The sequence below is a fragment of the Macrosteles quadrilineatus genome, unplaced genomic scaffold, assembly GCF_028750875.1.
Source record: "Macrosteles quadrilineatus isolate MER2022 unplaced genomic scaffold, UCM_ALF_1.0 Scaffold_5__1_contigs__length_97177068, whole genome shotgun sequence".
NCBI classification, from domain to species: domain Eukaryota; kingdom Metazoa; phylum Arthropoda; class Insecta; order Hemiptera; family Cicadellidae; genus Macrosteles; species Macrosteles quadrilineatus.
Window position 1 is genome coordinate 30,927,221 of NW_026542598.1, and position 27,474 is coordinate 30,954,694.

The 27,474-nt window shown below is 35.0% G+C and overlaps 1 protein-coding gene across 1 annotated transcript; it reads left to right on the forward strand.

Moving 5' to 3' along the window:
• The first annotated feature begins 2,426 nt into the window (after window positions 1-2,426).
• Window positions 2,427-27,474, forward strand: LOC128995300 (gamma-aminobutyric acid type B receptor subunit 2-like). The gene is made up of 16 exons (XM_054420274.1): window positions 2,427-2,691; window positions 8,247-8,384; window positions 9,201-9,368; window positions 9,479-9,654; window positions 11,304-11,481; window positions 13,118-13,351; window positions 14,576-14,636; window positions 15,726-15,963; window positions 16,569-16,809; window positions 18,557-18,679; window positions 19,419-19,529; window positions 20,483-20,707; window positions 21,161-21,416; window positions 22,098-22,242; window positions 22,907-23,274; window positions 25,149-27,474. The coding sequence occupies exons 1-16, from the start codon at window positions 2,437-2,439 to the stop codon at window positions 25,415-25,417; spliced, it is 3,186 nt and encodes a 1,061-aa protein (XP_054276249.1). The 5' UTR covers window positions 2,427-2,436; the 3' UTR covers window positions 25,418-27,474.

The window sequence follows — 27,474 nt, forward strand, 5'->3', positions numbered from 1 at the left end:
AACGGGTTTGATGTTTTTGTTTGACAATAGGAGGGTCCGTTTTGTGAAAACATGCATAAAGGGATGTGCTATCATTTTCGAGATGAAAATTAAGTTTAAAAGTTTCTAAAGGGATCTTTTAAATGTCAGAAATCTTCTACTAGGTGTCTAAATAATTATATCTAACTTGATACGTTTTTTAACAACAAAACCAGATCATATGATTGTATCCAGGTATTAGTTATTTTATTGCCAATCAGCTTTTGTACATTATCCCAGTTATCAATGAGGTTTAGTGTTGTTGATAGTGAAAGGTAAATAAGACGTAATATGGTTTTCATCACTCCTCACCGAAAGTAACTATTTTCGATAACAGCTGACATCAATGAAAGTAGCCGTTTCCCAAGCTCTAATTTAGGGCGAGGGAAAATCGCTCAGCTGATTTTCCCTCGCTCTAAATTTACTTTCCCTCGCTCTCAATTAGTTTTCCATTTATTCACTACGCGCGCTAGTGTTTTGTTACGGTTTAATTTAATGATTCAAATCAGCTGTATGTATGTTCAAAGTCGTTTTAATCTTTTATTTTGATGTTTGAAGTATTGAGAAATATACGAAGGTTTCCTTTAGAATATTTTATTTTATTTTATGTTTTAAAAATCAAACAAAAATTAACATAGGTTTACTTTTAGATTTTATTTTATTTTTATGTTTAAACAAATTGTTTGATTGATAATTATTGTAATGCTACTGATGAGGTCTGCTATTCTGTGTTTGTGTATTTTTGCGTCGTGATGAAAAGTATCATTCATAACTCTTACCGAAAGTTATTATCCGGCACTTGCTCCATTATTCCCGTCCTCGGCTTCGCCTCGTACGTGAAAATAGCTCTCACGTACTCGGCTTCGCCTCGCACGTGAAATTGGTGTTCCCTGTGTTCGGCTTCACCTCACACAAAAACTTGAGCGAGCGCCGGAAAATGCCACTTTCGGTCCTAGTAATGAAATATACTATTCTTCTGCATGCTCAAATAGAGCTTGCAAAAACGTAAAGTTGAGACTTTTGTCACAAACAACTTCCCATAAGTGATGAGTCACTGATCAGCTGTGAATGCGGTGCTGCAGCTTAGACAATGAGTCGTATAGTTAACGACTGCCTTTTACGACCATGCCCAGGAGAGCTATCTATTCTCAACAACCCATAGCAGCACTAACATGGGCTAGATAGCTGCATTTGGCATTGTATCAAATGTGTGGTATTCCTCTGAATCGCTGGAGCTACAGTATCAAGTAATTAATGCAATCATCTTAGCTTAAAGATATGTTAGACTGATGTGGTAGATAGCTGGTATAACACTTAATAAATAACTGCAGTGTTTTAAAATGGTAGTTGGTTTTAAAGCTAATTAGGCCCCCTAATCTAAAGTTTGTATATCCTAATGAAAATCATGTATAGAACTCTAAATCATTATCTCTTCTAAATACTCGAATACTTCGAATACTTCGAACATTATCTCTTCTAAATCGATGCTTACTATTTATTGACAATGGCGATAGCCGGGATTTGAGCCTAGGCAATTATGAATAATGGCTCTTCAATAAATATTGAAACATTTTAACATTAGATGGATTTAACAATTTAAAAACTATAGCAAGTTTTTTTTAAATCAGTCAGATCAACTAGCATATAAAATAGAACACGATTGGTGTTTTTTATACTTTGGCTTTTTGAACCTCAAACTCTGACCCAGTCAGTCACTTCCGAACAGTTGTCTCTTCCTAGGATGGTAATTTAATCATTTCCTTTCCCAATAAATGTCCTCTTTTATTTCGTACAGGAAGCCGACCGAGTACAAAGAGAACAGTTAATGGGCCAACCGTAATAACCGTAGTATGGTAAAACAATATATTCATGGGACGAAAATCTCCGTCTTTACCAAAACGGAGGATAACATTATTGAACATAAAAATGTTCATAGACATTTTACCTTATTATTTCTGTGTACTGTTGCAGGGCAGTTGAGAAGGACATGATGGGATGCTGGCTCGGCGTCATAGCCCTACTGGTCAGTCTTGTCCCACAGGCCTCAACAAGCGTCACGACGTCTACATCGCCGGTTTGTTACATAACTGTCTGTTGCAGGGCGGTTGAGACGGACATGACGGGATGCTGGCTCGGCGTCATGGCCCTACTGGTCAGTCTCGCGTCAGACGCCGGCTCCCAGCGTCCCACAGGCCTCAACAAGCGTCACGACGTCGACATCGCCGGTTTGTTACATAACTGTCTGTTGCAGGGTGGTTGAGACGGACATGACGGGATGCTGGCTCGGCGTCATGGCCTTACTGGTCAGTCTCGCGTCAGACGCCGGCTCCCAGCGTCCCACAGGCCTCAACAAGCGTCACGACGTCTACATCGCCGGTTTGTTACATAATTGTCTGTTGCAGGGCGGTTGAGACGGACATGACGGGATGCTGGCTCGGCGTCATGGCCCTACTGGTCAGTCTCGCGTCAGACGCCGGCTCCCAGCGTCCCACAGGCCTCAACAAGCGTCACGACGTCTACATCGCCGGTTTCTTCCCGTTCGCCCGCCACATCCCTGAGAGCAGTGTAGGCCGTGGGGTTATGCCTGCTGTAAAGCTCGCTGTGGACCACATCAACGAGAGTCCTCAAGTCCTGCGAAACTACCGTCTGCACATGTGGTGGAACGACACTCAGGTATGGCTATTATCCTTATCCTATTTTTGGCTTCCCTCCTGAGTAGGGATGAATATGTTTTTTCCAAATACTTAAGTTTTTTGTAAGTAGTGATGCTTGTACATGGATATTTATTTTAAGAAGAGTGCTACTATTCTTTCCACAAATTCCTCAAGTGGTTAGGCTAGTTTAGCTTAGCATCGTTTAATGAAGTTTACAATAATGATAAGCAAGGTAACATTTACGAAATCTTTCTAAAATCTACCAACATTTAACTGAACTTGAACTTACGAAAGCACGAATACACACGAGCTGAACCAACCTTAACTAACATAATCTAATTTCATCTAACCTACCCTAACATCTAACCTAATCACTAAAGTGCATTGTTTTTACAATGCGCGTCTTTTGAGGGGCAGCCCTCTGAAAAATACCCTTAATGGTTCTTAAGATAATATTCATGTTGGCTTAAGGTTAAATTAGATTTTTACATTACCCTATTGGCAAATGTTTAGTATATTTTGTATTCATGATAAAAGCGATTCATTGGATCCATTCCTATTTCTAAGGGGAGTAAAACGGTCAATTTTGTTTATGTACATTATACATTTACATTTAATTTTACATTTATACATTATACATTTCAATGAAGATACAAGTTGAATAAAATGTCTTGTGTACTAAGTATGTACAAGCTTGATGTAATTTAATACTGCCTACATTAAGCCTAAACCTGCTAAGTTTTAAGTTAGTTTTTATTCTTAAGTTGATGTATTAATTATTAGAGTATTTAGTATGTTTGTGCTTCAATTATTTCCCCTTATGTAAATTGCAATATAGGTAGAAAAAACCCAGACAAGTAATTTTAAGCTACACTTGCTCAGATGTAATTTAATTATTTAAAAATGCCTATGTTTGCATTTAAAGTATAAGTGAGGTTGCGAGTAAGATACCGAATTTAGTAAGTAAACAAATATTTCTTAAGATATTAATGGATATATCCTGATGGTTTTTTTTTTGCAGTTTAATGCCATGCAAAAACTATAATAATATAAAAAATTATCACTGAAATCAAGTCCATAAGGATACTTACACTTCAATTTCATAAAGATTTTGTTGAATACGCTTTTGTAGAACTGAATATATTTTTGGTCTTGTGTTTTGCAGCCTTAAGCATGTATAATGTTATGAATAGAATTGTAGTTCTTTTTATGACATTGTATGGTAATGTCATGGTTTTCATTCTAGATGGTAATTTGAAAATATGCTATAACATACACTTTGTTAAGTACAGCTAAATTCACGATTTCATTAAATTTATAATGTTATCCAAGGGAAATATATGGGGAATTATAAGATTTTCGCTACACTACTGTGACATGACACGTTTTCGTTGCATGTTTATCACCTGCGAAAATCTATCATTACATTGTATACTACGACAAAGGAATTTTTACTATGCGAAAGTAACGTTTACTTTTGCCAACGTAAAAAAACAAATATTTGTTATTGTTTTAAAAACTATTTCAATTTTCAACAACTAAAGTAAACGTTAACTTTAAATTGAAGTCATAACCTAAGAGGTTATATGAGTTTTGTAATGAAGAAAATCATTATCCTTTGTAGTGTAGCGAAAATTAACGTTAAAAAACGAGTGAAAGTGGGTCCATATATTACATATGCTCGACTATTTGAAGTGTTCGATAAATCTCGCACTTCAAACATGGTCTCAAATATGTAATGGATTTACTTTCTACTCTTGTTATGAAATATAATATTTCAACTTTTTTTATTTAGTTTTTACCCAGTCGAAAATTATTTCAGTGTTACTACCATTTTAGCACTATTTATTTAACTACTCAAAATTATTGAATAGTTTGTTGTAAATGTGAAAACCTTGGAGTATACATTCGATTTAGGTTGAGCCGAGCAACGAGACAAATGAGACGCTGGAGATACGAAACATCAGCTGATTCTCTGAGGGATGAACAGCTGTGGGGAGTTCTCTGGGGAGGCATACATCATGTGTAGCTGGACACTTTGGAGGGAAAACCTTAGGGACAACCACTGTTTGGCTGGACTAACTACATCGTTATTTCTGTTGACTTTTCAAAACTAATAAATAAATAGAGTTGTCTCTATATAGCTAATGCAATTAGATAATTAATGCCTCTCTATTTTAGTAAGTAAAATTGATTTTTAAACCGTAAAATAAAAAGGAAAAGAAATACAGGGTGGTCATAAATTATTGGACACATTTTAAGATTATATAAACAAATAACCAAGCAACTTAGAAACATGTGAATTGTTTCATTGAATAGCAAATTTAAAACAGTTTTATAGAGCAACTGCAAAACAATAATAATATAAATGTCAGTAATTGAAAAAAGTGGTTATAAAAAATTTGCAAAAATCACTCAAACAGTGAATGTAAGTTGTTTTTGTTATGACTTGTGTTGTGGCCTAGTCAGCATGGATAGCATGGCATAGTTAGTATAGCAAAACCATTAATGGACCTTTCTACACCAGAATAACTGTTCAAAGAAGGCTTCGTTTAGAGTATAACCGTAATTTTCTGTGTAGAAATTCTATAAAATGGTTGTATAGACAATTCGAACGACTGGAAAGTGTCCAAAATACAGTCTTAAGGGCCATACCCTCAGAAGAACATAACTTACAATAACAGTTTAGGTGATTTTTAAAGTCTTTTTGTAATTACTTTTCATAATTGCTGAAATGTTCATAATTGTTTTTTGCAGTTACTGTATAAAACTGTTTTAAATTTGCTATTTAATGAAACAATTCCCATGTTTCTAGGTTGCTTGGTTATTTATTTATCTTAAAATGTGTACAATAATTTATGACCACCCTGTATAACTGGGAAATTAATATGATTGATTATTACAGTAATAATGATTATCTTTGACAAAGTGACAGAAAAATTCGCATAAGTCTAAACAATTTCAAAAATTTGGTTTTATAAAATACGATGTATAGATTTTCCTCGGATGGACGTTTGTATAAGTTGGCAAACTCACATTTTTAGCATGGAGAAAACTATTTTGCCATACAAAATGTTTGCAACTACAACTATAAATATAAAATTACAGCTATCTAACACTTTTTCTATTTATAACTAACAACAATAGAACTTTTTAACTGGAATAACACCATAAAAAATTACTTTAATTTATTGTCTAGGCGACCACAATCTTCTTACACAGGAGGTGAAAATGCCATAAAGAAATCCAGCTAGCTAACCAATAATGTCAAAAACAATGTTGTTGGAAATACTCAGTAAGTGGGTTTTGCTCACATTTAGAAGAGTGAAGTTTGTTTGCTGTTTGGAAGACTTTCTACTCACGTTTAGAACAACTTCTTGAAGATTCCAGAAGCTTCTAGAAGACTTGGTCACCTCGGGTCGGGAAGGCAGTTGCGGCGGATTGTGATTTGAAAATCCGTCCAACTCCTTTCCGTCTTGAAGTGTCCATAATTCATGGAAGATTTACCTTAGAAATGCTCTACATTATTTTCATTCATGGAAATGATTTATTTATTGTTACATATTTTAAATTTTACTTTTGAACTGTAATTTGTTTCTGCTAATGAAATAATTAAGGTGCATAGAAGAATTACACCTAATTATTATTAAGTTTGGTGTTTGAATTACGTGTACAACAAAACCTCTATTAAGTTGAAGAATATAAACTTAAGGCTTTTTAACAATGTTGATCCACTTATGTTCAGGTTTTTACGACTAAAGCATAGTGTAATAATAGTAAGTAAAACAATATATGAAAAGTACATTTTGTGTATATCTTCTTTCAATCGGAATGTCGCGAAGGAAAACGAAGTACTGTTCATTTAAAAATGAATACATACAGTACCACTCTTAAGATATTTAATAATGTTTATTTAAATACTATTAGATATATTTTACATACCTACAAATTTAAAACTGTTTATGCTTCTTTTTGCTCAAGGCTTTGAAAACTATGTATCTGCTGGAATAAAAAAGGTGTGGAAAATCCAATATCGTGAAACATGTGTTGGAAAATGTTCTATAAATGGGGGAAACAAATCAAATACTTTTACTAACCCAACATAAGAGACAAATACGTGAAACCGAAGATTATTTCTTTCAATCAAAATATCTTAGCTTAAAAAGTTTTTTCTTACAGATAATTATCTGATATTTTCCTCGACATTATAAGCACTGACGCTTGACCACAGTAATTAACAAGCACTCCAATATACTCCTATTGTTATATGGACTTTTGATTGAGTGGAATTAATTTCTGTGGATTTTCTGAATTTTTTAATTTCTATCCTGACTGTATTTATAAGCAATATTTGCAATATTTGCTTCCATTTTAAATCAGCATTTACATGTTACTTAATTTGTAGTACATTTAGCGTAAAAAACAGACAGTTCCATTGTTAAGAGAAGAATTGTATTCTCAAAAATTATTGTAAAATAAATTAGATAAGTGTGTATGAAGGTTGTAAATAAAAAAGGGGAAATTGTGAAAGGGTAAATGGTATACTTATACATTAAAATCCAAAGTTAACACTATAATAAATAAACTTTGACTGTGGTGGTAATATTATACGTTTATTACTCCAAAATATGTTAATAATTACATTAGTTTATTTAATACTAGTCGATTGTTAATGCTAAGCTATGTTTTGCTTGTTCGCTCCTATTGAGCCCGAAGACGATTGGAGTAACAAACTAACATCAATCATAATTTTTTAACTCTCTGAACCGGTATCTTAGGAAGGTACATATTTTTTAATATTAACACTCCATAAAAAGAGGTTCCCAAAAAAGGGAACATATGTTAAGTGGTTGGAAGGGGCTGGTGTCAGAGTGAAGAAGTCTAGTGTGTGTGTGTGTGTGTGTGAGAGAGAGAGATTGGCAGGAGTGTAGGGGGGGGGGGCTGAGAGGGTGAATGATGGATCTGGGAATCCTCACAGGTTATTGGAGCCAGTCATGAGGCTTATCATGCCTGCCTCTGCCAGGCTCCGAAATGCATTACCTGCCGATATCTATTGATCATGCAACCCCATCATTCATAACCTACCAGATACGTTGTTGATTTTATTCTATTTCAAAAATAACTTTACATCGATTCATCAAAGTTCGTTGAACTTTACTCTGTGTCAGTGAAATACTGTGCGCTGTGTATCAGTCTGGGCCAAATTCAGTTTACACATTAAATTTTTAACCCTCTTACTCTCTTGGTTGTGTACTATGTTGGTTGTGTGTACGTTGACATGTAAAAATTTATATTTTAAGCTATTGTAAGTTCACATTAGAGGCAAGTTTGACATTAGCCTTAAAAGTCTTTATATATGTAATGATTTACAGCCTTAACTCCTGTTGTGTGGATACGATCCTACTGATGTATCATGTTAATTAATAAAACAAGGAGTTTACTGAAACTGTTGTAGATAGTTTTTATCCCCTGCGCTTTAATGTTTTCAGATTTTAAAGTGTAAAGTGCAAATTTTGTCAAGTAAATACCTCTGGTTTTTAGGAAAATTAAATTCATTGTAACTTGATGTTTCAGTGTAATGCTGCTGTGGGGGTAAAAGCCTTCTTTGACATGATGCACGATGGTCCTCACAAAGTGATGTTGTTTGGCGCCGCCTGTACTCAAGTGACCGACCCCATCGCCAAGGCCTCCAAACACTGGCATCTCACACAGGTATGCTTAAATGTGGGTCGCCGGAATGGTACCCCCTCGGAATTCTACCCCCACCGATCGAGGATGTCATATTGGCGTCACATCTAGAGGGGGTACAATTCCAGGGGGTACAATTCCGCTACTCCTTAAATGTTACTTTCCTCTTTCGTCATTTTGTTTGGTAGTGCTTGAAAAGAAGCTACTGACTCTTCTGTCAAGGTATTTGATGTAAAAAAAATATTTAATAAGAAAAAAAGAAACTTTGACCATCATTGACTAACCGAACTCATCCTAATCTTAAATGCATATAAATGTCATCCTAATCACATTACAAAATATTGCTTACAGGTATAAATTGAAATAAGGATAATTGTTATATCCAAAAGCAATTATGTTTAAACCTAGTTTACCAGAGTGAAATAATTAATTGATTCAACCCCGTAAATTAATCGGCTTGGTAAAATAGTAGACTTAAAATATCAGAGACAGGTTCTGTGAAACAGTAGACATTAAATACAACATTATACATGTACGCCATACATAGAGAAATGTTTTATACGTGCATTCACATAGAAAGCTAGAAAAAAGTGTAATACGTAGGAATACATTTAATAACTTTGCTCATTTTTCAAAGAATTTTCTTTCACTTGACAATGGAACTGAGACTTAGGTCTATATTGGTATAGCAACAAAATATTACCAAGAAGAACCCTTATATCGTGAGCACTATAAAAGTTAACAGCTTTTAGTGCAATTTATCTTGAACGGCTCTTAGAATATTGTGCAAGAAAAATCTTTGATGTGATATTGAATTATTATACTTTGATGTTTTTTCAGCTGTCGTACGCTGACACACATCCGATGTTCACTAGCCATAACTTCCCTAACTTTTTCCGTGTGGTGCCTAGCGAAAACGCCTTCAACCTTCCAAGATTAAAACTCGCCCAGCATTTCAATTGGAACAGAGTGGGCACCATCTATCAAAACGAGCCCCGCTACTCATTGGTAAGTCAGAAAATTTATAATATTTACATTTATATGAATATAATTACACATACATGATTATTCTAGGTGTACTAGTTTTGATGAACTTAAATGATTACTGATTTTAACAGGCTCACAATCGCCTAGTTGCGGACTTGGACTCGATGAACTTCACGATAGCGGAAACACAAAGTTTTGCCAACGAAGTTGCCTCCGCTATCCTGAAGTTACAGGAGAAGGATATTCGTATTATACTCGGGAACTTCAACGAGAGCTGGGCGAGAGCGATCTTCTGCGAGGCTTACAGGTTTGTTAATTACTACAAAAACACGTAATAGTTAGTAACACGAATTGTATTTACATCATTTAAAAAGAATACGTGTTAATTATAGTGTTTTATTATGCTAGTTGGGAATATTTATATTCTAGCTCTAAACTGTATGTCAATAGCAACGGAAATCCACTCAAACATGTTCACCAACGCGTTCATAATCAATATTTACTTTGAAATGTTGTGCACGTATTTACATGGATGTTTATGTAAACAATGTCTACTAACTGTATAAATAAAATTAAACTTAGTTGAAACTCAGGCCCACGCATTTCTTGGAAGGTAATTTCATCATTTGGTGATGAAATAATAATTGCATAGACTGTTTTGAATGATAACTTATTCCAGATAATCAGGCAATACTCTAATTTAGGCTGGAATAATTTATTTATTCATTTGCTCTAATTGAGACTAATAATCTAAATATTCTAATGAATAAAACACGGTACTGCATGTCAGCAGTGACATGTTTAATGCCGCAATATTGATCACCGATGGTTTCTGGATTTGTGATAATGTCTCGACCCGATAGTTTGTACTCCAATGAGAAAACTTGTATTTTATTTAGGTGATGGCGTATTTCGTATTGGGAAACATAAGCAATATGACTTTCAGTATTTCTTTGCCGTAGTAAAATTAATCTTACATGTACAATGCAACATGTTTGCAGCAAGAAACATTTGACAAGAAAGATTCTATCAACTTTTTAAGTCATAACCTCTAGCGAATTTCCCATAAGGAATAAACTAGGCCTACAGTGTTATCGTTGGTCTCATGGTATAAGACCTACTCCCGGGACCGATTGAATTTATTTATATACGTGTCCATTAGCACGATAATATGAGTAAAAATTTGATGTAATTTGGGACAAATGTGTAAACAGTGGTTTGTCCGGGGATGCGGAATACTATCCCCCGGAAACCCCTCCCCCCCAGGTGAAACGTGACGTCACGAAATATGGGAGCCGTGTCCGCGACTGGAATACTACCCCCCCCCCCTACCAAAATGTGATTCTATGTAATTGTAATTTAAATTCTAGTAATTCCGTTTGATAACAGAAAAGGCATCCAGGGAATATCATACAGAATTTTGAAATGTTACAGCAAGTTTGGTTGATTAGGTTAGGTTAGTTTAGAACAGTATGACAACGAAACTTGAGTGTACGTGACTGGAAAACAACCGCCCCCCCCGAGGAACCTGTTCGGGGGGGGGGGGGGGGTAGTTGTCCGGGGGCAGTCTTCCGGCGACCCATTTGTCCGAACTAGTTCACGATTAAAGAGCGAATATGGGAGCCTTGAAACCTAAGCCTAGCTGTACGCACATTTGTTTCCTTTTTTTTAGAAAAACCTAAAATGTATTAGTTGGCTTGATTGAGGATATATTTCGATCTCAATTTACAATGCTATTGACATTTTACTAAAACCCCGTGTTATCAGAGAAGGTGATAGCAGCACACCGAAGTCCTCAATAAACCTAATTATTTTTTTCTGGGAATGAATCCGACATTTATAATTAAATATCTTTGTGAAAATTAAATTAGTCAAATAAAATTTACATACCCTTTTCTGTGGTGAGTGTATTAATAAAATATCAAGTTTCCTTCATTAGTTGCCTTTGTCTATCAGAGTGGGGATGGTTGGTCGGAAGTACCAGTGGTTGATCATGGGCACCTACAGTGAACGGTGGTGGCTGGACGAGACAGCTCCTTGCCCGCTGGACCAGCTACAGGCGGCGCTGGAGGGCTGTATACTCACCGATCTGCTACCCCTAGCTACCAGTGGCGAGATCACCATCTCAGGCATTGTGAGTAATATTGTTTGGTTACTGAAGTAGCCGTCCTATGTGGACCAGCCGTAGCAAATCGTCATAAAAACCGTAGCTCAAAAATCCACTCACAGAATGCCCTACAGTGTAAAATAATATTTTCCTACAACTGCGTGGAAATGATCACATTGCCATACCTTTAAACAGTACGCAAAATAGCTCATTGACACTCTAGAGCACAAATAGATCATTCCAGCTCGCTAATCAGCTGATCACAGTTGTCATTTCTACACCAACCACAGCCGCTGATCCGGTTTAGTTAACAACCGGTAAGAAAATATCATAACCTAAAAGATTTAACCTTAATGACTTAACACATCTAAAAAGATTACCTGTGCGTTATTGTAAGTTAATTATGTAAAACTATAAAGTATTGGCTTATAATTGAATAATGTATTGCTTTGAATAAATATTTATAAAATCTACAATGATACAAGTGGTGGTTGTGTTGATTTTAAAGTTACTACTATAAAATCTTTACATGGTAAAAATAATTCTTCAAAACTGGTACATGTAGTTAAACCTTTCGGAAATTCCAGTTGTTTTTACCTCTTTCCCATCCTTTATTCAGAATGATTAACAACTACTTAGAGTCGTAACTCGTAAATCATGCAATGTGCGGCGTGGAGGAGAGACCGGGACTTTTTGTGTTTGGCCCTGAGGGAAATACGGCTTAAAGAGACGTTTATTTACATTCCAGAGAAAAAAGTCTACTTTTTCAGTGAGAAACGATGGTTTAATTTGAAATAATTTTTTATATACAGATTTTAGGTATCGAATTGTTGTAATAATTTTGAATAAAAGTTCAGGGACGAATAGTAAATCTATTAAACATTTTGCTGTAATTTCAAATTATGACATATTCTGTAATAATATTAGAAGTATTTTTTGGTATGCTGGGAGAAACTAATGTTTACAAGATTGTTAACTAATATAGATGATCGCTTAAGAAACATCTATTACGAGTTGGTGATGAGTTTTTATTAAGAATATTATTAATAAAAAGTTACAGGATATATGCTTTTGAATTTACTGCTTGTATTTTATTAATAGTAAGTTTCCAGTCCATACTATTTTTATTGAATGTGTGATAAAACTTGTGTGTCATTTTTGGCTTCGTTTGGACACTTCATGTGCCATGTGTCATGTGTCTACTTCATGTGCTACCCATATGAATCCATGTAAAAAGCTGTAGGGTAAAAAAAATTCAGAAAACATCTGTTTGCATGGAACGTATTTTTAAAAGACCTGCAATGGTTATTAAGACTGAATTTTAGCCTAATTTTTATGGATTCAAGGATTTATTTGCTTGGTAAATAAAAATTAAATTAATCATACAATTTTGTTTTACAATTAGTGCAAACGGTTTTGTGTTAGTCGTTTACAGGTTCACCATGGTTTTATGTCACCTTGGCGTTAGGAATGGTAAAGTTCGTTTAGGTTAACTTGGGTTATGTTAGGTTAGGTAAGGTTAAGTAAGGTAAGTTTAGGTTGGGTTGGGTTTGGTAAGGTTGGGTATTGGTTAAGGCTAGGTTGGGCTTATGTTGTTTATGCCTATGGGCATTTCAAACAAACCTTTAGACGATCAAATAACCGTCCCCATGCTTTGCTGCAGACCGCAGACGAATATCGGCAAGAGTACGACTCTCGGAGAGGCCAGGAGTACTCGAGGTTCCATGGGTACACGTACGACGGAATCTGGGCGACCGCCTTGGCCATCCAGCATGTGGCGCACAGGATACGTCACGTGAGGAAGAACACAACTGTCATAGACTTCCAGTACCGGGACCCGGTGTGGGAACAGCTGTTTCTGGAGGCTCTGCGGAACACCAGCTTTGAAGGAGTCACAGTACGTAATTTTTTAAGAGGTTAACTTTGCATTTACCCGTTGAAAAACACTACTGATCTGTGGGTGTAACGTATCCAGAATGGAGTAAGCCGGTACAGTACGAAGGTGAACAGTACTGATAACATGTTTGTGGCAGAGACCAGGATCCGAACCCACGAAATCGATGCCTTTGGCCCGAAGTCCGTGACGCTACCAACTGAGCCACCGACTCACCCACCACCATTTACCTCTATTTACTTATACTCCATGCCACATTCGCTGTGCAGTGCAGAGCAAAAATAAACAATGTATCTTAGATGACAGACTGAGAGAACCAGTTTAACAACCAAACTCACTTGTTTGTATCAAAATACGTTAACTCCTTGAATGTAAATAGATATTTATGATTTTATAGTAGTCGGTAATTCACTCGAAATAGAAGATAATATAACAATCAAGCCCTTCAAAAAGAGAATCAGGAAGCTTATCTACTGCTTAATGTATTTTGAAAAGGTTCGATATAAGTCCAAAGTATCTGTAACATTTTCCTTTTCAGTATACAACCAAGTAATTTGGACAAAAAAGATAAACAAATATTAAAAGCTGCAGAGTGAAATCAGTCCCCTTATTTTAACCTTGGTTTCAAACACACTGTTAACCACCATATTTTCCCAGTAAAACACAACATAGCCATTATAGATAAAGTGCAATGCATTTAAATTAGTAATTAGGTAGTGAAAACAATTCGTTATCCACCGTCGCGACAACCTGAAATTACCAGCCTGCAATTAGCTGTTGTCAATGTTAAACAAACGCGAACAACTAAACGGTGTTTTGTGAAAAGGGACACTCAACGGTTAAATGAAAATTGTAATTACTTTCTTGCCTTACTTTTAACAAGGTTTCTATTCATACGAATCATATTTAAATACATGCTTAGTTGAAACGTTTATATAGATTGTGTTGCTGCATCTTGAACAATGTAAAATTCCTGCTACAAAACTTAAAATCAATTACTACACATAAGCTTGCCTTATTAAATATGAACATATATATTAAAATATTTTACTTTTCAAGATGTGTTCCATATTTCTAAAATTGTACTACAGCACGAATTCAAATTAATGATTCTTGCTATAACACAATAAATACATGTGCCATTATATCATAAATACATTACTGTATACTGAATATATTACAATTGGCGTATTAAATATTTTTTTTAACATGAATTTTCTGTTACAGGGACCTGTAAGGTTTTACGACAACGAGAGAAAAGCCAACATCATGCTGAAACAGTATCAAAGTACGTTCTCGTGTGTGTACGATTTTAACTCTACACATTTGTATAGGATTAATGAGTTACACATTTTGAGTAACAAAAATTTAAGTGTATATTTTAATTAAATTATTTTGTTACCTTACAATATCCTGTTTAGTCTTGGTAGACAAATTACATGTTTCGTGGCGACTGCCACATCCTCAGGTTTATCCTCTTCTCAGATTCGTCAACAATTTAAAACATAAAACACAGAACACACGTAAAAAAACATTACATTTATTTTGGTACCGTCACGGTTGCGTGTACGCGTTTGGTCAGGCCGGGCGTCGGGCCGGACGCTTTGGGTCGCCACCGGCCCGACCAAACGCGTACACGCACCGTGACGGTACCAAAATAAATGTAATGTTTTTTTACGTGTGTTCTGTGTTTTATGTTTTAAAGAGGATAAACCTGAGGATGTGGCAGTCGCCACGAAACATGTAGTTTGTCTACCAAGACTAAACAGGATATTGTAAGGTAACAATAATAATTTAATTAATATAAAGCAATATCCAAAAGTAGGACAATGAATACTGCATATTTTAGTATATTGATTAAGATAAGGTATTTTATAGTTGATAGCACGATGATTCGTTAAGAAAAATTACACATTTTATATTTTGATCAAATACTAAACAATCTTTTAAGTAGACTTTAGGCACTGTGGTAAGATTTTAAACAAAGTTAATTATAAACCTTTGTCAAACAAAATAATGCGTTGGACTCATAAATTCTTAAGTAAATTTTGTAATATATTAATCTCTGTTTTGAAAACACCTAACGGTACTTGTTTATACAGTTTTTTAAGTTCAATGAAGATATGCATACCAAAAAGCAGCTTAACTGCGTTTTTGTTAATTTTTTGTAATTTACTTTCACATATTACTTCATTTTCGGTGTTTAAATTTGAAAAAGTAAATTTAGAAAATCCATTAGAACTACGTTAAAATTAGATAATAATTGTAGTATTACATGGAAACTATAAAATTATTAGAATAGTAGATTCACTAAGTTACAACGTTTCTATCGTCGCCTCTTACATTAAAATGTACCTTTTGAAATTTAATTTTCCAGACGGGGAGGAGGTGAAGATAGGAGAGTTCAACGGCGTGACTCAACAACTTGACCTGAGTAAAGGCCAGGGTATCTGGTGGCGGGATGGGAGAGGACCTCCTAAAGACAGGACTCTACAACAGTTCGAGCACTCACATGTTAACTTGGCCATCTACGCTTCTCTGGCAGCTACTGCGTCCTGTGGTATCATCATGGCAGCGGTATTCCTCGCCATCAACATCAAGTATCGCAACCAGAGGTACAGGACGTGTAGGCTGAAACTAAAATAAAAAATATTTATATATAGACTTGCAAGAGAATCAACTTTGTAAAAGGTGTGACAGGGAAAATATTATGATAATGTAAGCTTATGAGTTTGAAGAAAATAAGTATTACTAGCATGTAACCCTTCTTGAATTTGTTGGATACGGACGATCAAATTGATAAAAGGTGTTATATGTCACGCACCGTATGGTTTGTAAATCATTTTCTTGCAATTTTATACTTAAATGAGATAAATATCAACTTTATCAACATGTTGGATCTAGTACCATTTTATTGCACTAATCTTTACATTTAAAAAACTAAAGTGCAAACAGTGATTTAAACGTATAAAAAAACATGGTATTTGAAGGGAAAAACTTTAGACCAGCTTCATTAAATTTATTAGTGGCGGGTAACCTGGTGTATGTGAGTATATATAGGAAGTAAATAGTTAGGATTTATAACCCTATAAAAATTACGAAACTTTACTGTAAGCTTATAAATGCTAGGAAACTAAAAGATAAATGAGAGCCTCACTCGTAAGACACCTTACTTTGAAATGCAGAGACTGTTAGCTCAACTATTGCTTTTGCGGACCAGGTACATCAAGATGTCGTCACCGCACCTGAACAACCTCATCATCGTTGGATGCATGCTGACGTACAGCAGTGTTATCTTCCTTGGTATGGACTCCCGCCTGACCAGTGAGCACGCCTTCCCTTACATCTGTACTGCACGCGCCTGGCTGCTTATGGCGGGCTTCTCCCTGGCCTTTGGTGCCATGTTCTCCAAAACGTGGCGGGTACACTCGATATTCACCGATGTCAAGCTGAACAAAAAGGTAAGAATGGTTCTTCTTATACACTATTTCAACTGTGGAACTCTTACATCAATGACTGTAAACGAAACCAATCAGTAATTGATTGTTTGATCAAATATTACATGTATACATAATTTTATATATCTGTTTACCTGTCGATATTTAATTGCTATTCAATTGTCCATAAAAATGTTATGTAGTTATGATTCTCTGACTGAATCTAAATTTAAAATAGGCAAAGAAAATGTATCACTTATATGTTATATTGTAAGATCACTACGGATTTTGCCACATAAAGGGGCGTTTTAAACATTATCAATATTCTAACAAACAGAAATAGAATATATAATCCAAAACAAAAAGACTGAATATTACAATAATCTACATGGTACTTTATCCTGTATTCTAGCATATGCTATTTCAGGTATTTCTACTACAGTTTTGAGATAAAGTAATAAATTATGCAGATGGTCTAGCTTTCAAATATACATATAATTTTATTCATGCTAAAATGGTATGTCATAGCATTTTTATGATAAACCAAACTCCAAACTAGGGTGGATTGTTTAGCCTATTATTTGTAAATTTACAAGATAATTTTTTAAAGGTAAATGGTTATCATAGTTTGCTGTGAACTGTTATGTACCAAACTATAATAGTATTAGTAACCCCTGCGATCTTTAGTAAACATTACAATTCAAGTTGGTTTAATTTTTCACCTCAATTGCAAAGACTCGAATCGAATGACCAACTATTAAACTATGAATAAAAACCTAAACGTCTGGCAACTTTAGTAGCATGTCTTATGATTTAGTCAGTAAACGGTTATTGATTATCCGTTATACCCCTGTGTCACACGAACTGATAAAATCTGTTAGATGAGAACCATTAACAGACTTTCAGTTGATGACCTACTTAATCATTCCTAAATGCCGTAATAATTCCTTGTAAAGTATTTATTTTCAAAACCTTACTGTGCATTACCGAATTTAGTTTGGCAAAAGTAATAAGAATATTTTTGGTTCGTTGGTTTTTATTTTACAAAGTTTGTTACATAGTTTTATCTTATTTTAATATATATGCTTAGGGGAGATACGTGGTCTAAAATTCACCATTATCCACCAGTTACGTTACTAATAATCAACCAAAATATATTTTACTACTCATTGCAGTAAAGGGTCCATTATCCTAAACAACTGTGAAATGTGGATTTCTATCTGATATCATTCGGATTTTCGATAATTGATAGTAACATATTTGAGATACAATATTTTAACTTTGATTGATAACATTTACTGTATTACCATTGTATTACTTTACCATCTTCTGTTTTTACTGTATAATCTTTTTGGCATACATATACTAATTTATTGATGTTACAAATAACTAGGTTTTGTGTCATTAAGAACTGAGATTACAAACTTACTATGTAGATGCTCATAGTTATGGACTCCTTCCACTGCTTGGTTGCTTGAGGTTTTGTTTTTTATAAGTATCTGTTGATCAAAATATTAGAAAAACTACTTATCAAAACGTGACATCTTGTTTGGTTTTCGACCAGATGTTTTATCCTGGCAATTAAAAACTGTTATCTGATAATAGTAATGGATTAAAGATACCTGTTAAAAATTTAAACCTTTATTTTGCCCCTAACTAGCTGTTTCATTGTTGATGACCAAGGTCTACTACCTGATGATAGTGGTAGTTGTGATACTTGCCATAAAAAAGGCAACCTGTGTAATGTATTTAACCAGCTGTTTCACTGTAGGTGATCAAGGACTATCAGCTGTTTATGGTTGTTGGTGTGCTACTTGTCATAGACATGGGTATCATGACCACGTGGCAAGTCACAGATCCTTTCTACCGGGACACCAAGCAGATGGAACCTTACGTGAGTAAAGTCTACATTCAAAAGGTGAACTGTTGCTAACCCACTTTTACAAGTTTTAAAGCAGTTATAATCAAGGGATTTGGTATTTTGGATAACTGTACAGCCAAGTTAGTAATGAACACCAAGAAATTTATTTTATAAAAGTGTTTAGTTGTTTAATTGCTTGTGTAATAAGTCTGTAGCCTTATTTTTTTCGTTTCATGGTACTTGCATAAGTTGTAAACTATATGTTATACTTTTTCTTCTAATTTAAAATTTGTTTTCATTATCAATGAAAGGATTTAATTTACAAAAATAATTTAGTTTCTAAAATAGCTTTTAAATCATAACGTAAGGTTAGTGATTTCTTTATTAAGGGCTGTTTTTGTCACATATTCCAAGCTTGGAAAAGGTAACTCATGTAAAAGAATCTAACATTTTGATCGATGTTAAAGTACACAAATTTAACTAAAAATCCACCATGATTATTTCAAGATAAAAAACCTATCCAAAACGTATGAACCTCCTAACGAAAATAACTCCTAACGTTTTACTATTACTGTAATAGTTCGTAGTCATTGACAGTAGTAATTAGGGTATAAAAAAGCAGATTTCTCAAATACACATTAGAGAATAATAGTATTAAATTTATTATCAAAACTAGATACATTTTTAGGTCAACTGTACCTTCGTCATGTGACACACTTTATGGTGAGAATATTAACGAAATAACTATTTTAAAGAAACTTGTTTGTTTCAGTCGCACCCGAACAGTGAAGACATCATTATAATTCCGGAGAATGAATACTGCCAAAGCAATCGCATGACAATCTTCGTCGGTTCAATTTACGCTTATAAGGGGCTGCTCATGGTACGTCAACTTTGACATTTCTGTTTTGAGTTCAATTAACATAAATACTCATGTATGATTAGGATTCAATGAGCTGTGACTTTTAAAAACACCATACTATTATGAATATACGAGGGGACCCGTACACAAGGATTCCATTTTCATATTATTCCATTCCAAAGCAAAGCCACTAATTTACAATAAATAAAGTTTGTTGCTTTTAGATGGACAACATGACGAGTGTAGACCTTTTAAATATGAAGATGGAGTTAATTATTTTGATCCGGAATTCTCATCTATTTGATACAGGCTAGAGCATCTTTCCATCTAAACATCACTGCATTATGTTATATTAATATCGTTAGTAAAAATGATAAAGAAAATTCTCACAAAATAAACTCTAAGTTTTAATTCATCCTTTGCAAAGGGCTGGCAAAATCCTTTAAATTGTTTAACAAAATTATAGCTTGATAGAGAATGCCTTTTTAAATTTGTTCTTCTAAAGTTTTTATACTGGCCCTCACTTTAAGCTGGAGTTCTTTATTTCACCTATTGAGTTTCCAAAATCACTCGAAAGACCTTTCTTTCACCCTCTTTTGTCACTCTTGTCTCGTAACCTTTCTTAATCGAATTTGCTATAGTAAATCATTAAAATGTGATATTACCCTTAGGCCTACTTAGAATAGTGACTTGGTATTTCTGCTGTATATTTTACTTTGTTAATTCTTATGTAGCATGAAAGACAATTAACATATTCTTATTCTTATTATTCTTATACTATAAAGTGCCAAAACGATATTGAGTGGATTTTATACCCAAAGCACTGAGTCCAATGATTTTAAGTAGGCCTACCTCAACACTGTAGAGTTTAAATATACGACACTAAAGACTCTAACATCATAGATTAGCTCAGGATGAACCATATTGCCAAATTTAGCATCTTGCAGCATGTTTGATACATGATCATGCCGCAGATATTCGGCGCGTTCCTGGCATGGGAGACGCGGCATGTCAGCATACCCGCGCTCAACGACTCCAAGTACGTCGGCATGAGCGTCTACAACGTTGTCCTCATGTGTGTCATGGGCGCCGCCATCTCCTTCGTGCTTTCCGACCAGCAAGACGCTTCCTTCGTCATGGTCTCCATCTTCATCATCTTCTGCACCACCACCACCCTCTGCCTTGTTTTTGTGCCAAAGGTAAAGCAGGAAAGTAAAATCTGGTTTTTCCACTAACCAATTTATTTAACCTTTTGCGAATTCGTTCTTTTATAAAATGTTGTTTGAGGTTGGCAGATTTTGTGACAAGGATTGATATCGAGGATCTATTTGTTTGTTACTATATTAGTTAGTGTCAAACCCGCCCTTAAAGAGTTGAATAATTTTTGATAATGATATTAACGTTTTCAAAGCAGGGTTTTATCAAAATCCATGGCAAAATCCATAAATGAAGGCAAGCACATTTTTTACACTTTTTTAAATGTATCTGTTTGCTCTGGAATTTATTTATAGGTGACTATGGTTTTTATACATTTTCATTAAAATTTTAGAAATAGCTAGTGATATATTCCCAAAATTCTGGGACTGAAACTTACTCACTTTTACTCCTGCTTTATTGGGTCTGTAAACTAATTTAGTCTACATTTCCCACAGTTGGTAGAATTAAAAAGAAACCCTCAGGGTGCTATCGACAAACGTATCAGGGCCACCCTCAAACCGATGGGGACCAAAAGAAGAGACTCCTCGGAACTGGAAGAGAGACTGAGAGATGCAAAGAATCAAAATCAAAGATGTAGAAAGATCTTGTTGGAACGGGAAGCTGAACTTCAAGCTCTCCTGAGACGAATGGGTTCAGACGAGACTAGATTAGCGCCTCCACAGCAGGACGTAGGCCAGCTTAGGCGAGATGGTAAGTAAATCAAATTTTTCAATAATGTATGTAATTTATGACACAGCCAAACATGTTACTAACATGACATGTTTGGATTGGAAGAAAAATATTATTTTATAGTTGATACATTTCTAAAATGTGGGGTTACGTTAATATCACTGCTGTAAGGCAAACATAATCTATCATTTACTTTTCATTCGGTTGGTGACAAAAAAGACAATACAATATCAAACGCAAAAACCGATAAAGAATTTAATACCCTTCATCAAGACTGGGACATTGTCCACATTAGAAACAGAATGTTAACACTTTTACCAAAACCCTGGGCCTGTAAGACTCCATTTGAAAATTATGCACCCCTCTTTGAAACTCACAAACCGAAACCCTGGGCCTGTGAGACACCGTTTTAAAATACACTAACGCTAGGCTTCTGAGACGGGCATGTTATGAACAGACGACCTGCCAAAGTCGCGTCACCCACTCAAAATGAACAAACAATATATCAACAGGTAGGGGAGGAAAAGGGGGGAAGGTATTTGGGGAATGGAATCCCCCAAGTAAACAGTGTTGCCAACATGCGTTTGTGAAAATTCCCGTGGGCCTGTCAGATCCGGGGTTTCGGTAAAAGCCTTTTTTAAGGAAGGGAGTCGCATTGATTTTTATTTAATTATGAACTGCGAGCTTGACGATGATTTCTAGATGAGCACCTGACCCAGCCCAACAACACGCGGCTGACTGTATCAGCACCCTCACACACTGAGACTACTGACGTCAGCTCGTTGTGCTCTCTCAACTCTTCCCAGGACGGCGAGTATGTCAACCTGATTGACGCTCCTGTGCAGAAGTAAGATATACATGTGTTTGTGATATGTAGAATGATCAAAGGTGGGAAAACTAAAAGTTTCTGAAGTAAAAAACCTACATTAAATAAGTTTTCCAAAATAACCCTCCTGAAGAGTATTCATTCCATCCACGTCGGTCAGCTACATCAATTTTTTTCGCGCCAAAGTTAAACTGCACGTAGTTGGACTGCACGGAATGAAGGTTTTGTACTGCTATTCATCTTAATATCCTAATATGAGATAGGTGCCATGAAGAAAAATAGGAGTCGTTGCCAATAAATAGTTAATTGGGTCGGAAAAACTAATTAGTTTCACTTAAGAAACATTAAACTGTCTTTAGTATAATCTATTAGTCAAAGATTAATTTTCCAAACCCAAGAACCCTTTTCTAACAGAACGTACCCAAAAATTGTATGATGAAAATTTCATAACAAAACAAAACACCAAAGAACTTGATAGAATATAAAATACTGCCAGGGGTTTACATATATGTTTTTAAAACAACTCATAGCACCAACCAGTGACTCAGAAATGTATTTAATCTGTTACTCTACTTCTAGATAGCCTTCTAGATGGATTGTAGCCTTGTTGATCTATGGATTGTCTCCAGAGCTAAAATATACTTTTAAAAATTTTTACAAAATACATACTGTATGTATTTTCCAGAAAAAAGACCACCTTCGGAAGTAAGATCCCAGCAATAGCGTTGGATGACTCAGTACCAGTGTCTCCTGGTCTAGCAGTGATATCGGAGAGCAGTTCACTGAGAGAGCGGTTACCATCACCGCCACCTAACAAGGCAGTTTCCTGGGAGGAGAAACCACCAACGCCACCCTCCTCAGCCACCATGGCGCTACGGCGACGCTCTAGTGCCACTCGGCCGCCCACGCTGCTGCACACGCCACCCGCGCCGCGACGCACCAGCGTGCCCGGCCGCCGCACACACCCCACGTTTGTGCACCAGGACGAGTTGTGGCTGACGCAGCGCCACTGCCGCCCCAGATGTTTGCTCAATAACGCATCGCCGCCTGAAGGTATATTTGAGAAGTTAGCTGATGTATATGTCTTCCATATAGTCAAAAGCGTGTTTGAGGGAATAAAAGATAGAGCAGCAGATTGCAACAATTAAATGAAGCCTTAATGTTCTTTTGCAGAAGACCTACATCCGAATCAGTTTTAAGGTGATCGATATACTTTAACCTACATTTATCTTTAATAACGAACATTTGGTAAACATATTTTCTAGAAAAGAAGTAAGCTGAGGGGTTTCAATTGAAAAAATATTGCTAATACAGTTATTTTCTAAATACATAATTTATTTGACGGCAATTTTAAACACAAAGACCTAAGCTAGAATAGAGTATGCAATCTCTGACTTTACACGATAAGAAAAGTAAGTTTTAAATTCACGTAGAGCTATAAAGTACTGAAACAATAAGGCTAGAAGTTTATTTATCATTGCTTATGAAAGTTGTCAAAGATAATTAGGTTTCAGCTGAAGTTAAGCTAGACGTTTTCCTTATTGAAATTCCTAGCTTATTACGCAAGAGATGTTGGTATTGCTTTTTGGCTTTAGGGGTAATACCTGCGTTGCTTTCCAAACACACGAACTAACTATATCAGCGTGTGTTAATTTACTCTCTATACAAAACTAATGGTACCATGTAGGCCTACCTTTCTTCCAAATGGTTTTATAAATAAGAAGAGAAAACTATATTGTCGTGTTTTGCATACCCCAAATATGGTAAGTATATGTTACGATACCGTAAAAACCGTGAAAACCTTCTTTATAAGACTCGGTGACGAAGAATTTCAGTTTTTAATCCTGAACTATACAAAAATCCTTTTTATATGTTGTAAAATTTATAACACTAGTTTTGACCCTACAATATGTCACTAATGGCCAAAATAAATGTGTCCTATTCACTATTTAGTATTTATCTTTGTATTAGTTTGAGTTTACTTTACATTAAAGTGTTCCAACGTTAGAGTTACTTTAAACTAAAATTGTCAAGCCAGTTCTATTAATTAATTAATTTATTTTTTAGTTAATAATTGAATGCTCTTTTACTTCTAACAATGTAATAAAATATTAAAGAAATTAGTAAGATCCAGGCTCTTGTTATTTTACTCTAAAATATAATATGCGACAAAAGTAACCAAGATCGCATTTGGTGGTGTTTGAAGACTGTTTGTTTTAAGACCAGGAACCTAACTTAAAGTTAGTTTACATGTTCATGACAAATATAGCTAATTCCTCTGTGTACGCAAATTTTATCCGTCGCACCTTATTGAATTCCCAAGCAACTGAGCGATTTATGAGCAGGTCTAAAAGTATGAGCACGTATTCATCAACATTTTAGCTCATTTGAAAAGGGCAGTGGCTAAAGGGGTTTTCAATAGATAAATACAGTTTGTCCCATTCAAATGATTGTTATGTAAATCCCCCCCTCCGACATGGGTATGTTTTGTTTGGTAGGTATACTCAATGTATATACCTAGCCTAGCCTAACTTAACCTTTATGGTTTTTACAAGGTTAAAAGTGATCTGACCGGGGCAACACCAGTCCAACTATTATGAAATGAGATAAGATAACAGTTGATAACGCTCAATATAGTCGTTTCCACCAATATGTGATTCCGTTAACACTCCTAACTCATTTAAATTTCCTTTATTATAAGGCAAATTTAATAGTGACGACTCTTAATCAAGCCCTAGGTTTGGTCCCCCGAGCCATGCTTAGTAACCCAAGTTTGCAGTATTTCCTGCACACTTGACCAGTGCTTCGAGATGGACTTTTTACACGTCCTTACTTAAAGTAGATTTTTTTGAGTGTTAGTGACTGGTTTATGTCAATATGTTACTATATCATCATCAAAACTCATCTAATACTCCTCTGTTCCCCAGTATCGGACGAGGACGTCTCAGTGATCCAGAGAACGGCCTCCGAGCGCAACCGTGACCGTGACAAGTGCTGTCACAGACCTCTGAAGAAGCCTACTCCGGCGCATGTGCAGAGCACCCCTAACGTTCTAGCCGGGGCTGTGTCAGAAGGTGAACTACTTGACCTTGCGATTCTACCAATCTTTCAAAAACTGCTCACAGAGAGGCGTGGAGCCGCGATCGCGTCTTGCCCGAACATTGCTATTAAGTGTGATATAGTAGAGTACCTTTAACAGTGTCCAGTGGCGTTGGGAACTTTACTTTTCAATTGGGTAGTGAGTGTAGTACCGACTCGGTGGAACTTGTGTTACAATAATTGGAGATGTGCGTGCGGAAAATGGTCTGTTTTGAAATTGGTTGTATTGGAATATTAGTGTTGTGGTAAAAAAGGAAAAATTATCACCAATAAGGTTTGGGACTAAATTTGTATCCTGAGTTGGATATTTATCGACCTTGAATAAAATAGCTACTCTAAATCAATAAAACAAAAGCTAGAGAGAATTTGTTTTGGTGATTGGTTGTGCCTAGTGATTATGAGTCTAAATTGGTATCTTAAGTTGGAAATTTGAATAACCTCGGAATGAAAAACATCTTAAAATAACCTAATACCCTAAAAAAGTCAAACAAAAATTTCGAGAAACTATTGCATGCCAACGTAAGCAGATTTCTGAATAGAAATACAGTATTAATGCTAAGTTAAAATTACATTGCATTAATTTAGTTTTATTTATATAAATTATACTAACGAAAACCACTGTATAGAACTACAACCCTTTAGGCAAAACCATTACTATAAATTTTCTGCAAACCCCTCTATTAAAAAAATTTGCTAAATACTTAATTACGTGGGTGTTTATTTATTAGAATACAATTTAAAATCAATTTCGAAGCAGCCCATTATCTACATCATGCACATGACAATGTAGTTCAAATGTTGAAAATTTGTATAAAATATTTTTACAAGTGAATGGGACTTGTGCGGTATGAGTGAGTTGTCTCTTTTATTCTGTCTGTAGTCTCTGTATGTGGTTATCGATATAATTTGAATTATATGAATGCAAGTCGTTGGATGAACATCTCTGTTAAATTTAGTAATTTCATAGTATTTTACAAAAGATGTTATAATATGTGTGATCCGGTCTCTTCACCTTTATCGGTTAACCTTAAATCTCTGATTTGAATCCTGCTGTACCTACCAGCCCGGAGTGCTTCAGGATGATTTACAAATTGGTTGTACTCTTTAATCACTTACTTAAATTGCAATTTTTATTATGTCATGTATGTAAATAGCTATAAGCTTCCCTTTTTGACATTGAATAATTCTTGATAATTGTGATTTTGAAAAAAGTTGTACCAGCCTTATTGTTTATAACTTTGATGAGTTCAATACTCTTTTGAAACATTCTAAATCGTAAATAAAAAAGTCAAATAATAGTTTTTTTTTTTTTTTTATTTAAGAAGCTGTTTTCAGATTTACTTTTAATTCATTCTAAGAACAACTCTTTAAAAATTTTCCGAACCGTATAAATAAAAATAAATAAGTTAGACATGTATTAAGCAATGGACTTAAAGTGTGTTACGTAGTCATAAAAACACTTGAGTTGTGTACCTGATAGAAATATAATTCGCTATTTATTGTGTTACATACTTTATTGAATTTATAGCCAATGCTGGTTGTGTTAAGAGTGACTGAATCTGTGGTTGACTATTGGTCGTATAGATTCGTTATGTTAATTGTACATCTACTGTAAATATTTAGAAATCGGATACTTCATTAGTTATTCTTGATGTTATTTTATATGTTTGAGTCTACAAATATTTTATTAAATGAGCAATATCAAATTAAAATCGGTTCTACCTGTACGTCTTGTGTCATAAAACAACGAAAACTAAAAGAAATCTAAGTATATGGATTATTATTGTTATTACTATTTATAATTTTCGTTAGATCAAAATTAGTTTGACACCATCAGTATTTGGCCTTTAACCCTCTAAACATACAAGAATATACAGACAAATAGGATGCTATATTCTAAATTACTGTTGTCGCTTAGGAATTTAATCTGTGTGTAGAAACTGGGAAAGCTTCAAACTACTGTTCTTAGTTTTGAAGAACTTCTTGATATTAAACCTATGTTATTTAAATTTGATATTTATTATGACACCCTATTATTGTTTCACTACCGGAAACATGATTGTTGATATCAAAGATGAAATGTATATTTGTTCTCATCCTTTAGTGATAAGCAATTTTCTTAGACAAATAAAAACGGTCTCTTTTTGACCAAGC